The 15,575-nt window shown below is 40.7% G+C and overlaps 1 protein-coding gene across 1 annotated transcript in view; it reads left to right on the forward strand.

Annotated features, from left to right (window-relative positions):
* The window catches only part of LOC126336816 (protein MIS12 homolog), a 56,418-nt gene that overhangs the window by 25,558 nt on the left and 15,285 nt on the right, over positions 1 to 15,575 (forward strand). The window contains exon 3 of the mRNA XM_050000874.1: positions 12,796 to 12,933. Within this exon, the coding sequence (XP_049856831.1) occupies positions 12,796 to 12,933 (138 nt within the window). The remainder of the gene's footprint in view (positions 1 to 12,795; positions 12,934 to 15,575) is intronic.

The raw sequence follows: 15,575 nt of genomic DNA on the forward strand, positions 1-15,575 counted from the left end.
TGCAGTAAATGAAGCAGGCAAAAAGGAATACAAACGTCTCAAAAATGAGATCGACAGGAAGTGCAAAATGGCTAAACAGGGATGGCTAGAGGACAAATGTAAGGATGTAGAAGCTTATCTCACTAGGGGTAAGATAGATACTGCCTACAGGAAAATTAAAGAGACCTTTGGAGAGAAGAGAACCACGTGTATGAATATCAAGAGCTGAGATGGCAGCCCAGTTCTAAGCAAAGAAGGGAAGGCAGAAAGGTGGAAGGAGTATATAGAAGGCTTATACAAGGGCGATGTACTTGAGGACAATATTATGGAAATAGAAGAGGATGTAGATGAAGACGAAATGGGAGATACGATACTGCGTGAAGAGTTTGACAGAGCACTGAAAGACCTGAGTCGAAACAAGGCCCCTGGAGTAGACAACATTCCATTAGAACTACTGACGGCCTTGGGAGAGCCAGTCATGACAAAACTCTACCAGCTGGTGAGCAAGATGTATGAGACAGGCGAAATACCCTCAGACTTCAAGAAGAATATAATAATTCCAATCCCAAAGAAAGCAGGTGCTGACAGATGTGAAAATTACCGAACTATCAGTTTAATAAGCCACGGCTGCAAAATACTAACGCGAATTCTTTACAGACGAATGGAAAAACTGGTAGATGCAGACCTCGGGGAGGATCAGTTTGGATTCCGTCGAAATGTTGGAACACGTGAGGCAATACTGACCTTACGACTTATCTTAGAAGAAAGATTAAGAAAAGGCAAACCTACGTTTCTAGCATTTGTAGACTTAGAGAAAGCTTTTGACAATGTTGACTGGAGTACTCTTTTTTCAAATTCTAAAGGTGGCAGGGGTAAAATACAGGGAGCGAAAGGCTATTTATAATTTGTACAGAAACCAGATGGCAGTAATAAGAGTCGAGGGGCATGAAAGGGAAGCAGTGGTTGGGAAAGGAGTGAGACAGGGTTGTAGCCTCTCCCCGATGTTATTCAATCTGTATATTGAGCAAGCAGTAAAGGAAACAAAAGAAAAATTTGGAGTAGGTATTAAAATTCATGGAGACGAAGTAAAAACTTTGAGGTTCGCCGATGACATTGTAATTCTGTCAGAGACGGCAAAGGACTTGGAAGAGCAGTTGAACGGAATGGACAGTGTCTTGAAAGGAGGATATAAGATGAACATTAACAAAAGCAAAACGAGGATAATGGAATGTAGTCAAATTAAATCGGGTGATGCTGAGGGAATTAGATTAGGAAATGAGACACTTAAAGTAGTAAAGGAGTTTTGCTATTTAGGAAGTAAAATAACTGATGATGGTCGAAGTAGAGAGGATATAAAATGTAGACTGGCAATGGCAAGGAAAGCGTTTCTGAAGAAGAGAAATTTGTTAACATCGAATATAGATTTATGTATCAGGAAGTCGTTTCTGAAAGTATTTGTTTGGAGTGTAGCCATGTATGGAAGCGAAACATGGACGATAACTAGTTTGGACAAGAATAGAATAGAAGCTTTCGAAATGTGGTGCTACAGAAGAATACTGAAGATAAGGTGGATAGATCACGTAACTAATGAGGAGGTATTGAATAGGATTGGGGAGAAGACAAGTTTGTGGCACAACTTGACTAGAAGAAGGGATCGGTTGGTAGGACATGTTTTGAGGCATCAAGGGATCACAAATTTAGCATTGGAGGGCAGCGTGGAGGGTAAAAATCGTAGAGGGAGACCGAGAGATGAGTACACTAAGCAGATTCAGAAGGATGTAGGTTGCAGTAGGTACTGGGAGATGAAGCAGCTTGCACAGGATAGAGTAGCATGGAGAGCTGCATCAAACCAGTCTCAGGACTGAAGACAACAACAACAACATATTGAGCAAGCAGTGAAGGAAACAAAAGAAAAATTCGGAGTAGGTATTAAAATCCACGGAGCAGATATAAAAACGTTGAGGTTTGCCGATGACATTGTAATTATGTAATGGAGTGTAGCCATGTATGGAAGTGAAACATTAACGATAAATAGTTTGGTCAAGAAGAGAATAGAAGCTTTCGAATTGTGGTGCTACAGAAGAATGCTGAAGATTAGATGGGTAGATCACATAACTAATGAGGAAGTATTGAATAGGATTGGGGAGAAGAGAAGTTTGTGGCACAACTTGGCCAGAAGAAGGGATCGATTGGTAGGACATGTTCTGAGGCATCAAGGGATCACCAATTTAGTATTGGAGGGCAGCGTGGAGAATAAAAATAGTAAAGGGAGACCAGGAGATGAATACACTAAGCAGATTCAGAAGGTTGTAGGTTGCAGCAAGTACTGGGAGATGAAGAAGCTTGCACAGGATAGAGTAGCATGAAGAGCTGCATCAAACCAGTCTCAGGACTGAAGACAACAACCACAACAACAACAACAATAACATTGTCCCTCCACCATGGGTGTTCCTGAACAGCAACTGCAGGGTGCCATACAAAAAATGCAGTCCTGGGCTCTCACCCATGACTTCCAGTTTTCAGCCACCAAGACATACATCATGCGTGTCTGTCACCGTTGTAATGTCCATCCGCAACTGGAACTTGACCTCAATGATCGGTTGCTCAAAATGGTGGAATATCTGTCACTTCCTGGGAATAGTCTCAGTGCCCAGTTCACAGGGCTTTCTCGTCTTCACCAGGTTAAGTGAGTGTGCTAGTCACACCTCAATACTCTTCACTGCCTCAGTAACAACAGCTGGAGTGCAGACTGCAGTTTGCATACAGTGTATCTGCTCTGAACTCCAGCTTCCCCTATTGTTGCTTCCTGTACAGGAGCAATTGCATACTCTCCCATGGTGCGTACCTCATCCTTGGATCTTTCTTGACATGTCCTTTGGACAAAAAGAGTCTTTTGACCGCATGGTTTTTCACCACTTGTTCCTGGTCATCCTTGATGCTTTTTGCGGTTCAGAAGTGGTGTACACTGACAGCCCAACCAATTCTTGTGGTCTGGTTCTCAGAAAAAATTGTGAGCAAGAAAGAGAATCATGAGCATGTCTCAAGTCTTTCGAGCATACTTCTTGCACGGAATCTACCGTTCTGTCACCCCTATAGTGGCCACACTTGCTTGACCCACAGCCACATTCTATGACATGAGGATGCATCCAGTCATCAATGTAGCACCTGCCTGATAGTGGCCCACATCCTATTGGACTACTCTAATTTGGCCTCCTGATGGTGAAACCTTAAACTTTCTGACATGTTTCCTATGGTGCCAAAATAGCTGAATTGGTTTTATGTTTTGCCTATGAAAGTGGTTTCTACTTCTCTCTGTAAGGTAGGGTACAGTGGCCTCAGAGGCCACTTGAGGGATTGGAGGGGTGCATCATAGCTTTCTCAGACCAACAGGCCCAAGGCTGTCCATGCTTGGTGATCTGGCCTGGCTCCTGCCCTTCCAACGCTTTTAATTATTTGTATTCCTTTCCATGTGTCACTGCATTACTGCTTCTTCGTCATTGTTCTGTTTCTTGGGATTTTGACAGCTTGTCCTCGTTGCAAGTTTTCTTGTGATAATGGAAGGTGAGGAAGTGTCAGTCGCATGCAGAGGGTGTGTTTCCCAGTGCATAACATGTCCTGTGGGCCTCCAACTGTTTTCTGATTGGAGTAGTTTGCCCACCCTCTTACACTTTTCTCACTTCTTGCTCATCTCTCTTGGTTTTATTGATTCTCTGTTATTTGCTGTGTCCTTCCTTTCTAAGGAATCTTCCAGCCTTGATGCATATAGAATGAAGGGACTCATAGCTTGCTCCCTTTACCTCTGTCAGGCCAATCCAATGATAAATTTGCAGGAAGAGTGGATAGATGGAGTTATTACTTGAGCTAGAAGTTTAATTAAAATTAATCCATGTAATCTAACTATGGATACCTTCATCCTTACATTCAGATTATGTGTTTATGACACGATACACACAATGAAAAGAGCAGGGGGAAGAAAAGAGGGAAGAAAAGAGTGTGTGTGTGTGTGGGGGGGGGGGGGGGGATGAGTGTTCATCCAGCTGTCCATTCAGCAGAAGACAAGGAATATTAATCGACCAACTTTTAGTACATCTTCCTTTCAGAAAAGAGGACGAAGCGTTGGTTAAATTACGACTGTTCGGTGGTGATGTATGGAAGACACCCAGGACCCCAGATTGAGGGAGACACAGGAGGATAAGATGAGAGAAATTAACGCTCACTGAGTAATGGTTTTGTTTCATACCTTAACAGTCTTCCTTTCGACATTTCTCTCTCTTGTTAAATGAAGAAACCTCCAGTTCAGAGGTTGCCTCCTGTCTGATGCTAACGAAGAACAGTTTTCATTTTTATTACAATAATAAAAATTCTGGGATAAAAATAATGAACAAAGTGAGAAAAGGCAATCACTCTCCTGTAGTTCATTGGTGTATGTCACATGTAAAGTTTTCTTCAACCCAAAGGTGCATTTGAACACCACAGTGCTGTATTATCGGATGTGGTATACCCATGCCTTCCTCCGACCTTTGAACTTATAGGGGAACCTACAGTTTAATGATGTAATTCAGCATTTTTCACAGTAATAGTCAGACTTGAAAGAAGTGGTTCAATATGCACAAGTTACCACTCTTTCTGTGTACTCTCAAGTGCACAACATAGACAGCTAGATGTACCCACACATATCTGGAGCAAATGTGCTGTTCCTGAGTGGTTGCTCTGGTTGACAGGTTTGGAGGAAATAAAGTGAGTGTAACAACAGAGAGGAAGTTAGGTGTATGAGCAAGGGCTGGGTATGGAGGTAATGGGAGATGGGGGGCTGACAAGTGGCTCTCAGTGATAGTAACAAAACGGGGACCGAACAGAGAAGAAGGGGGTACAAGGTTGGGATAGGAAATGAATGGTGTGGAAAATGATAGGAGAGGAAATGGTGAGGGTAAGTGGGTGGCCAGGGAATAGAAGAATTTTAGGGTTGGGGGATTTGCAAGAATGGCAGATACATGGGGAGATAGTTGTCACCTGCGTAGTTCCGAGGAGCAGATAATGGTGACACAACCAAAATGGCATGGATATTGTTGATATAGCTGTTGAAGCAACTGGATTATTTTTATGGAAGCATGTATGACTTGAAGATAAACATCTAGAAAGCAGCTCTGTTGATATCAAATCACCATCAGTCCCTTCATTTTGAATACTGTCACTTTGTCATTAAATAGTTCCTATCTTATCATTGCTGTTCCTGTAGATACTGTTATGAAAATGGGAAGCAAGTGTTACCAAAATATACTGATAACCATGCCATAGCTTTTGCAGGCAATGTCCTGTCCAGAATATCCAAAAAGCTTTCCCCTGCCACAGATACCAACAGATCCATTGTCCTTCTTAACCAGTCACCAATCAGTGGTCCTCTTACCACCGTAAATCACCCAGGACCTGAAAAACTTGATCACCTCCTTCACTGAAACTTCAGCTGCCTCTTAGTGCCATTAGGAAATGGGCTCAACCCCACTGTCTAAAATAGTATTATATTACCCATCTAACTTATGCACCATACTAGTCTTGGGTGACCCAAATATGATATCTTCCATTACAGCCACTCACCATTTAGTGCTGTAGTCTTGTCTGAGCTCTAGGAGTAACAACTAACCACCACTCGTCCACAAGAATAGCTATTTTCAAATTGTGGCTAACCTCAAACTTGCCCATTTGTTGCTGAAAATGGTGCACACCACCATGTTAATTAGTTCAATAGCAGCTTAAGTACCTGTGACGTTTGGATCCACTTCTTCCTGCAACACCTGTTCTTCTCAACTGTACAGATGGGATTGTACATCCAGCACTTTCCATACTTGCGTAATTTCAATGGCCTAAAACTCTGCTAATGCCCTTTGTACTCCCTTATAGTCAGTTGTTCCTCTCCTGTAGTTTTACCCCTCCCTAGCCCCACACCGCAAACCTCTTTCCCTACCACTGTCAGCCTGAGCACTCTTCATTGTTAGTCAGTGGGTGGGTGCATTTGGGGTATCTGCTTTGTGTATGTGAATGTATTTACTGCAGCTAGACAAAAAGCTACAGATAGCTTGAAAAATACACTAATGGAAAAAAATCGATACACCAAAAAATAATTAATGTAGAGTAATGAAATTTTGGGTATACATTTGTCTAGTTAACATATATAAGTGATTAACATTGCAAGATCAGAGGTTAATGTGTGAGATAAGCCACAACAAATGTGAAATGCTGTTACATTAATAACTAGTGTAGTTACTAGAATGTTGAATGCAAGCATGCAAACATTCATGCATTCTGTAGTACAGTGCCAAATGTAAGCTTGTGGGATGGAATTCCATGCCTGTTGCACTTAGTCGGTCAATAAGTTGTCATCTGATGATGTCCCATATTTACTCAATTGGAAGCAGATCTGATGATTGAGCAGGCCAAGGCAACAGGTTGACGTTCTGTAGAGCACGTCGGGTTACAACAGGTGAATGTGGGTGATTGTCCAATTGCAAAACATCCATGGGATGCTGATATGCTCTTCATAAATGGCAGGCAGTAGGTCGAATCACCAATAAAGACATACAAATTTGAAGTCAGGTAGCACAGGATAATGACGAAAGCTCCTGCTGTCATACGAAATCGCACCTCAGACAGTAACTCCATGTGTAGGTCCATGTGTCTAGCACACAGGCAGATTGATTGCAGGCCCTCAGTTGGCCTCGTAAACAGCATACAGTCATCACTGGCACCAAGGTGGACCCAGCTTTCAGAAGAAAATGCCAGAAACCTTCATCCTGCCCTGCAATAATTTCTCACTTGACACCACTGAAGTGCAAATGGTGGTGGTTTGGGGGTCAGCAGAATGCACACTACAGGGCATCTGGCTCAGGGCTGTCCTTGAAGTAACCGATTTACAACAGTTCGTTGTGTCACTGTGGTGCCAACTGTTGGTGGAGATGCAGTATGATTCGGTGGAACCATACGCTGAACTCCCTCTCAGTAGTGCCGCATGGCTGTTTGGAGCCATGTCATCTTGTGATGACCACTGTCAGCAGTCGTGTACATTCCTGCCAAATCTTTCTGCTATATCACAGAAGGAACATCCAGCTTTTTGTAGCCGTATTACAGAGCCTCAATCAAACTCGGTGAGCTGTTCATAATTGTGCCTTTGTCACCTTAAAGGCGTTGTTGATTAATATCAACTCATTGTGTCATATCTCATATGTGATTAACACTCACAACCATTACAGCATGTATTTAAAGCAAACCTGATTCACATCCTTATAGTGGTGCCACTACTGCCACTCTTATGTGACTGGTGTGAAATTTGATTAAACATCATCTTTCAGATGTAGAAACACCCCCACTAACTCCTCCTTGATGTTGCAATTTTTTTGCTGTCAATATACACTCCTGGAAATTGAAATAAGAACACCGTGAATTCATTGTCCCAGGAAGGGGAAACTTTATTGACACATTCCTGGGGTCAGATACAGCACATGATCACACTGACAGAACCACAGGCACATAGACACAGGCAACAAAGCATGCACAATGTCGGTACTAATACAGTGTATATCCACCTTTCGCAGCAATGCAGGCTGCTATTCTCCAATGGAGACGATAGTAGAGATGCTGGGTGGGAACGGCTTGCCAGCCATTTCCACCTGGCGCCTCAGTTGGACCAGCGTTCGTGCTGGACGTGCAGACCGCGTGAGACGACGCTTCATCCAGTCCCAAACATGCTCAATGGGGGACAGATCCGGAGATCTTGCTGGCCAGGGTAGTTGACTTACACCTTCTAGAGAACGTTGGGTGGCACGGGATACATGCGGACGTGCATTGTCCTGTTGGAACAGCAAGTTCCCTTGCCGGTCTAGGAATGGTAGAACGATGGGTTCGATGACGGTTTGGATGTACCGTGCACTATGCAGTGTCCCCTCGACGATCACCAGAGGTGTACGGCCAGTGTGGGAGATCGCTCCCCACACCATGATGCCGGGTGTTGGCCCTGTGTGCCTCGGTCGTATGCAGTCCTGATTGTGGCACTCACCTGCACGGCGCCAAACACGCATACGACCATCATTGGCACCAAGGCAGAAGCGACTCTATCGCTGAAGACGACACGTCTCCATTCGTCCCTCCATTCACGCCTGTCGCGACACCACTGGAGGTGGGCTGCACGATGTTGGGGCGTGAGCGGAAGACGGCCTAACGGTGTGCGGGACCGTAGCCCCGCTTCATGGAGACGGTTGCGAATGGTCCTCGCCGATACCCCAGGAGCAACAGTGTCCCTAATTTGCTGGGAAGTGGCGGTGCGGTCCCCTACGGCACTGTGTAGGATCCTACAGTCTTGGCGTGCATCCGTGCGTCGCTGCGGTCCGGTCCCAGGTCGACGGGCACATGCTCCTTCCGCTGACCACTGGCGACAACATCGATGTACTGTGGAGACCTCACGCCCCACGTGTTGAGCAATTCGGCGGTACGTCCACCCGGCCTCCCGCATGCCCACTATACGCCCTCGCTCAAAGTCCGTCAACTGCACATACGGTTCACGTCCACGCTGTCGCGGCATGCTACCTGTGTTAAAGACTGCGATGGAGCTCCGTATGCCACGGCAAACTGGCTGACACTGAAGGCGGCGGTGCACAAATGCTGCGCAGCTAGCGCCATTCGACGGCCAACACCGCGGTTCCTGGTGTGTCCGCTGTGCCATGCGTGTGATCATTGCTTGTACAGCCCTCTCGCAGTGTCCGGAGCAAGTATGGTGGGTCTGACACACCGGTGTCAATGTGTTCTTTTTTCCATTTCCAGTAGTGTAGTAATGTCTCTGAGCTGTTACATGCATTTCTGAGCCACACACAAAGATGAGTGGTAGGTTGACCTCATTTTCATTTATATTTATTATTTTTATTTGATTGTAATTTTGTTTAAGTGAGCTTTTTCATTTTGGAAATTTAAAGACAACAATTCTTCTAAATAAAATGAGCTAGGTTTACAGCACGTTGTCCAAATTAAACTTTTAAATAAACATAATTATCTTAATAGAGATGTAACCCACCAATCTAGTCTGGCAATTAGATATTGCATAATATTTGTGAAGTTTCAAGGTTAACTGCTTCTCAAACTGAAAGCATCACAACTCCACGCAGTGCTGATGGCAACTTTTATGTATTTTTGTCTCTTTTCTCCAAAAAAGCAAAACAGCATTTTAATTTGGGCACATGCCTTCTTTGTTGTGTTATTAAAATAAAAGAAATTCAAATTTTCCATGTGTTTTTGTCTGTGTTTGTATACTCCTGTGGAAATTCCAGTTTCTTCTCCAGAGTTAACCAAAGAACTTTTTTTTATTTTTATTTATGTAATAGCATCTTGGGCAATGTTAATACTATTTAAGTCAAATAGGCATTCTTATAACTGAACAATACTTCAGAAGCCCATACAAATTATTTTAAAATCAAAATAAACTAGTGCTGCCAGATTTTTGTTTTGTAATGAACATTTTTTGTAGCGTGATTGTTTGCATGAACTCCATCCCTCGTTGTTGAGCTGTTAGTCACTGTGCAATTCTTTGTGTATTATTAGATGGTGCAGAGTTGTGGTGTTGTGTGGAAATGTCTCATAAAGCATGCAGTATTAAATTAATAAAGTAACAGAATTTCACATGTTTTAACGTGCCTTGGTTGTGGGTGCGTTTTGGAAGAAGATTCTGTACAGCACATATAAACTTCAAGGACATTGCTTCTAAATTGACACTTGCTGTTGTGTAGATCTCGTGTGTGCATCTCATCCTTAAGAATATAAATTTTTGTTTATGCCAATGGTGTATTTGCGTAGAAATACTAAGGTCTATCTCCAGCAGTGGATGATGATAATTATGACGACTCAAATTGTTTTCCTGAGGGAAATGGCACAATGGCTAGGACACTGTTGTCATATTCTGAAGTACAACCATTCTGATTTAGATTTTTGTTATTTAACTAAATCACTCCAGGCAAATGCAGGGATGTTTCCTTTGAAATGGCATGGATGGTTTCCTTCCCCATCCCAGAAACAATCTGAATAACATAAAAATTGTGTGTGTTTTAGCATCTAAGTAAAGTATCCAAAAGCTTAGCAGTCATAATTATTTTCCTCTTGCCTATCTGTTGCTAATGCCTCTAGTAATCTGTTCTCATATAATATTCCTAATCCTTTATTAATATGTGACTTGGTAGCTCAGTTGTTAAGTTTCTTTTCTTTCTTTCCAATCTGGAATTGTGTAGAGAGGAAAGATGTAAAGAAAAGAACAGAAAATCTTTTCGCCACATCGATAGCAAGAGTATACTTTTAAATTCATTGAACACTTTCTGTATTGCTCCTCTTTTATTCTGGTTCTTTGTTCAATTTCGTTTGTGAACATGGCTTTAACTTTTTTTAAATGAATTATGTTTTTCCCTATAAAAAATAACAATTCTTTCTTTTGCTACTGAATTTGTCTGTTTTTATTAAATGTCTTTTGCATGTGCATGCTAGACTTCTTCAGTGCCTGACAATAAAACACAACACATGGTTAAAATACAAGCTTCTATCAGAGGATCCTAGTTATGCTAAGTTTTGGGGGGTATATTTAGATGATAAATTATCTTGGGGTCAACATGTACAAGATATTAGTGGTAAGCAGTCAAGAGCAATTTATCTGGTAAGGTGCTGTGTACCCGAAAAGTATGTTAGAACACCCTATTTCTCTTTCTTCCAAATCATATTACCATGTGGTATTATTTTATGGGGGAACTCTAGTTGTGTACATGGCATCTTAATACTGCAGAAAAAAGCTATGAGGGTAATTACTGGTTTCTTATAAGGTTCACTGTAAACCATTGTTTTGTGGACAAAAGATCATGACTGTAATAAACTCATACATGTACTATCTTTTAATTTACACAAAATAGAAGTTACCAGATGCAAAACACAGAGGAAATGTACATTGTTACAGTACAAGAGGGAACAGGTGCATTTATCCCCCATACTACAGACTTTCAAAATCACTGAACAGTTACGAACTCATGGAGCACAAATTATTTAATAAAATTTCACCATCTGTACAAGAATTACCCGTTCTAGCTTTCAAACAAATACTGTATGATTGGCTAGTTAACCACCCATTCTGTGACATAAATGAAGATTTTTAACTTAATATAATAATGTAACACCAATAACAATCCTTTTGTTTCTTTTAAAGTGTCATTTGTATTTTATAATATGAGTGGTGTTGTCTATTGCTGTAATGACTGAATGACAATAAAATTATTGTTATTATTATTATTATTATTATTATTATTATTATTATTATTATTATTGTTGTTGTTGTTTCTCATACCTAAATCAAGAAATATTAAAAGAAATGGAGTCAAATAGACAGATAAATGCAATACCAGCATGGTAGTTGACAAGAATTTTGAGGGATGAACATAGAATATAGGGACAGTATTAGGAAATAAATTGAGACTTTGAGAGAGCCACATTGTTTGTAGTTTTAGGTCTGAAAGAGACAGAACAAATGACAAAAATGAAAAGCAATGAGAAATGACATGCATCTCATAGAAGTGGAGTTAGTACCAGACAGAAAACACATAGTAGTAGTGCTGATGGTGCATAAATCAGTTTCAATATTATTGAAGAGTGGACAAAATTCACACTGTTAGAGTGCGTCCAAATGTAGAACTGGCATGTTTCATATTGTTTTATGACATTAGTGACAATGAGAGCTGAAAAGCTCCTGTGAAAAGCTGCAGAATGTATCCGATGAGATTGCTGTATATTTCAAAACTAGAATCGGAAAAGAGAAAAGAATAAAAAAAACTTAATGTCAGAGTGTTAACAATAGTATGATGTATGCTGACTTTGGTGTTGCTGACAATCTTTTACCAGTCCCCATCGAATAGAGAGAGAGAGAGAGAGAGAGAGAGAGAGAGAGAGAGAGAGAGAGAGAGATTCACACAGCAGAGAAGAGAAATAGGAGATAAGCAGGCCAGGGAAGATGAGATTCGAAATGCAACCATTCAGAAAAAAATAATTGTAGAACCACAGGAGGAGACTATTCAAAAGCTAGATCTGTAGTGATTCGAGCGTGTCCAGCAAATCTCAAATGATTATTCACTGGCTTCAATGAAGATAAAGAAGGAATATGGCAGCTTGGACCCATTTGTGAGGAGAGAATTGAAAAGGCAGTGCAGGAGAGGGGCCTGTCATTGAGAAAAAAAGAAGCCATAACTGCAGTCAGAGAGAGACCGAGATCCCTTTCATCATCTACGTTGTAAGGCAGACGCTTAAACCGTGGACACATGCTAACTTATTACATGTTTAAATGTAGTTCTCAGTAAACTACAGGTTGTCTTAAATTGTTATAAGTAATAGCAAGAAGAAACCTAAAGGGGGTTTAAGCTTTAAAAGGGGGGGGGGGGGGGTGGCTCAAGAAGGAGAAGTTTGACATTCCTCACAACCATTGTATCACAAAGTTGCGTATGTTTGTTAACAAAGTTGCCAAATCATGTTTCAGTGCTTTAAATTGTCATAACTCATGGTCAGAATTATATTTGATTTTATCTTAATAAATTACTATAGGACTTAAATGAATAGATTAAACAGACTGTCTATTGGGCGACATAATGTTCTGCTTTCTATGAGAATTTGTCATCTACAGTCTTAACTTTGATTATGCAGGGATAGCACTTGCATGAGGGTGAAGAAGTATCAGTTAAAGTTCTTTACTAAAATTATTTCATATCATTATAAGAATTTATTATGTTTACTCTGAAGTGAATTGGCAAAATATATTTATTTCAGATAGCCTGTGATTCGAATTTTGGAATCCCAAATGGTGTTTTGCTACCTGAAGATGATGCGCAGAAAGTTCAATATTCAAGTGAAGAAGCTGAAAATCTCGAGAGAGAGATAGATTGTCTGATGACTAGGTTAACCAGGGTACGTATACAAATGTCACTGATTTGCTTGCCAATAAAATAAACATTGGTAAGGAAAGTTTTGGTGGAATGTAAATAATTTCAGAGTAATAAAAGTGCTACAAAATGTGCAGGCGCAAGTGTGACACACACACACACACACACACACACACACACACACACACACACACACACACACAGAGAGAGAGAGAGAGAGAGAGAGAGAGAGAGAGAGAGAGAGTTGGGACTGTAGTTCAGCAGGTAACCTTGTGTGAGGTGTTCTCAGATGGGCTGCATAGAGGAAGAAAACACAGTGAGAAGCAGGAGGAAGGGTTGGGAAAGGCTCAGAAGGATGCAGCCATTGTTCAGGATAGGAATTATGGAGGAACAAGCAGCAGGTGCCCGGGATAGTAATGTAACACACAGATTTTGGAACCAGTGAGTTCATACGGTATACGATGATGATGTGGCAAAATGGATCTTAGAGGAGATGACAGAATAGAGGAAGGGAAGACTGTCAGGTAGACTGTGGGTGGAGGGAGTTAACAACGATTGAGGCCAGGAGAATTACGAGAATGAAGGATGTCTGTTAAACAGGCTGATGTCAAGGTAACTGGAGAACTAATTGGGGATTACAAATGTGGTTTATGCAGAAATAGATCCACATTAGACCATTTATTCACTCTGAGACAAATACCTGAGAAGGCATTGTAATTCAGTGTAGGTGACCTCATGTTATTTCTAGATTCGACACACAGGTCGCAAAAGTGGTGTCAAATAAAAAGATTTGCACCAGGTGACTGGGCTTCCTGCCACTGTAGGTCCTAGTTTAGCCACAGGTGTCATCATCATCATCATTTCTAAATTTGAAAAAGGCCTATGATAGCATACACACACAATTTTAAGGTATACTAAGATGAGAGGATATCATTTCACCTATTTTATTTGACGTAGTCTTACTAAGGGATCATCAGACCTGCTAATCACGTTTTTCATGAGTCTTGCATATGTTGTAGGTGGACCTCTCTCGGGGGTAGCAGGTTTTCATGTGACAGTCCCTAGCTTGTTAGAAAATCGTTGTTGAAATTTTATGCATTCTGCCGATATCTGTAACATTAAATATGTTCTGAGCGGGTAAACATGGTGTAGGGACTAAGTTCCACAGTTATGCTGGCAGTATGGCTTCAAACCCTGCCCAGTATATCATTAAATAGTGTAGATCATGCAAAATTATTAAAAAATAATCATTTTGCTGTAATAACTTCTTTGCTAAATCAGTCATTACAGCAAATTTTCTTCAAATGTGTATTTAGTTTGTTACAGAATAGATAACAGAATCGTCTTACTAACTGTTGCTTGTTGTGCTAGAACAAAATTCCAGATGACATTTGTTGCAGAAATAACCGAAATACAAATTCATAGAGCATCGCATACACTTAATGACAGCTACTGTCTTGTAGGGACACAGATTATTCAGGAGTAATACCAGAAACCACAGTTCATCTAAACTAAAAAAATATTTTCATTTCTTCAATTAAATTCAGTGCAAACCACGTTGTATCATTCCTGTGGAAGTAGGTGCACTAAACTGATGCAGAATTAGAGAATGTATTTTTATGGAATCTTCCATCAAAACGATTTCTCTATTAGTCTACTATTTAGCAAGTTGGGAGCATTTTGAATTTTTTTGTGAAAATTTTAACCTGTGTGTAAAACTAAACATTCCATGGTTGGCAGAATGGAGAACATTTGGAAGGGATAATCTTTACAGTGTAGGTGCATAGTTACCTTTCATCAACAAAGATTTCATCTTCAGGTGTCTTATCAGTCTGGCCCTCCACACAAATCAGTAATGGAAAGGAATTTTTCGTGTCCCATGTACAGAAGAACAATGAATTTTAAAAACTCTTCGTGTAGCACTTCCATTGACTTCCCTGATTTCAAGCAAGTCACAATTACATTTTTTAATTTATGAGTCAAGTCGACTCTTTTGAACAATCCCACCAAATTTCCTGAGTGATTTGTGCATACGTAAGAAAACTGAAGGGAATATTTTTCCTGGTGCGGTGATATATTGTGTTGTGAAGGTGACTACCCTTGTTCAAATTGGTTTTCGCTCCTCGTTCCGCAAGGGATCTATTGTTCATAGATTTGTACTGGCAGCCAGTTTGAATAGTATTAATTACATAATCAATGTCAAAATTAGGAATGAGTGCTTTTACCTGCATCTGGAATCCTTTCTCAGTTGCTAATAGTTTGTCCATTGTTGAGAACTCTTTGGAGCTGTCAAAATATTTGGAATTTTAACTATGAACCACAAATGGAATACATACTTGATGAAAGTGTGCAGTAATTATAGATTTATAAATGAAATTACCATGGCAAAAATGACTATTTTTGAATAACTGTGCTTGACATTTACTATGCAATGATATTTGTGATTTAAAAAAAAGTGTACTTAGGCAGGATTTGAACCTGCACTGCCAGCTTATGAACCTCAGCTCTTATATTACACTCACTTTGTTGAAAAATGGTTGACACTACATGTGTGTGAGGTACCGTATTTACTCGAATCTAAGCCGCACTTTTTTTCCGGTTTTTGTAATCCAAAAAACCGCCTGCGGGTTAGAATCGAGTGCAAAGCAAGTGGAAGTTCTGGAAAAT

This window comes from Schistocerca gregaria, chromosome 2, assembly GCF_023897955.1.
Source record: "Schistocerca gregaria isolate iqSchGreg1 chromosome 2, iqSchGreg1.2, whole genome shotgun sequence".
In the NCBI taxonomy this organism is placed as follows: Eukaryota; Metazoa; Arthropoda; class Insecta; order Orthoptera; family Acrididae; genus Schistocerca; species Schistocerca gregaria.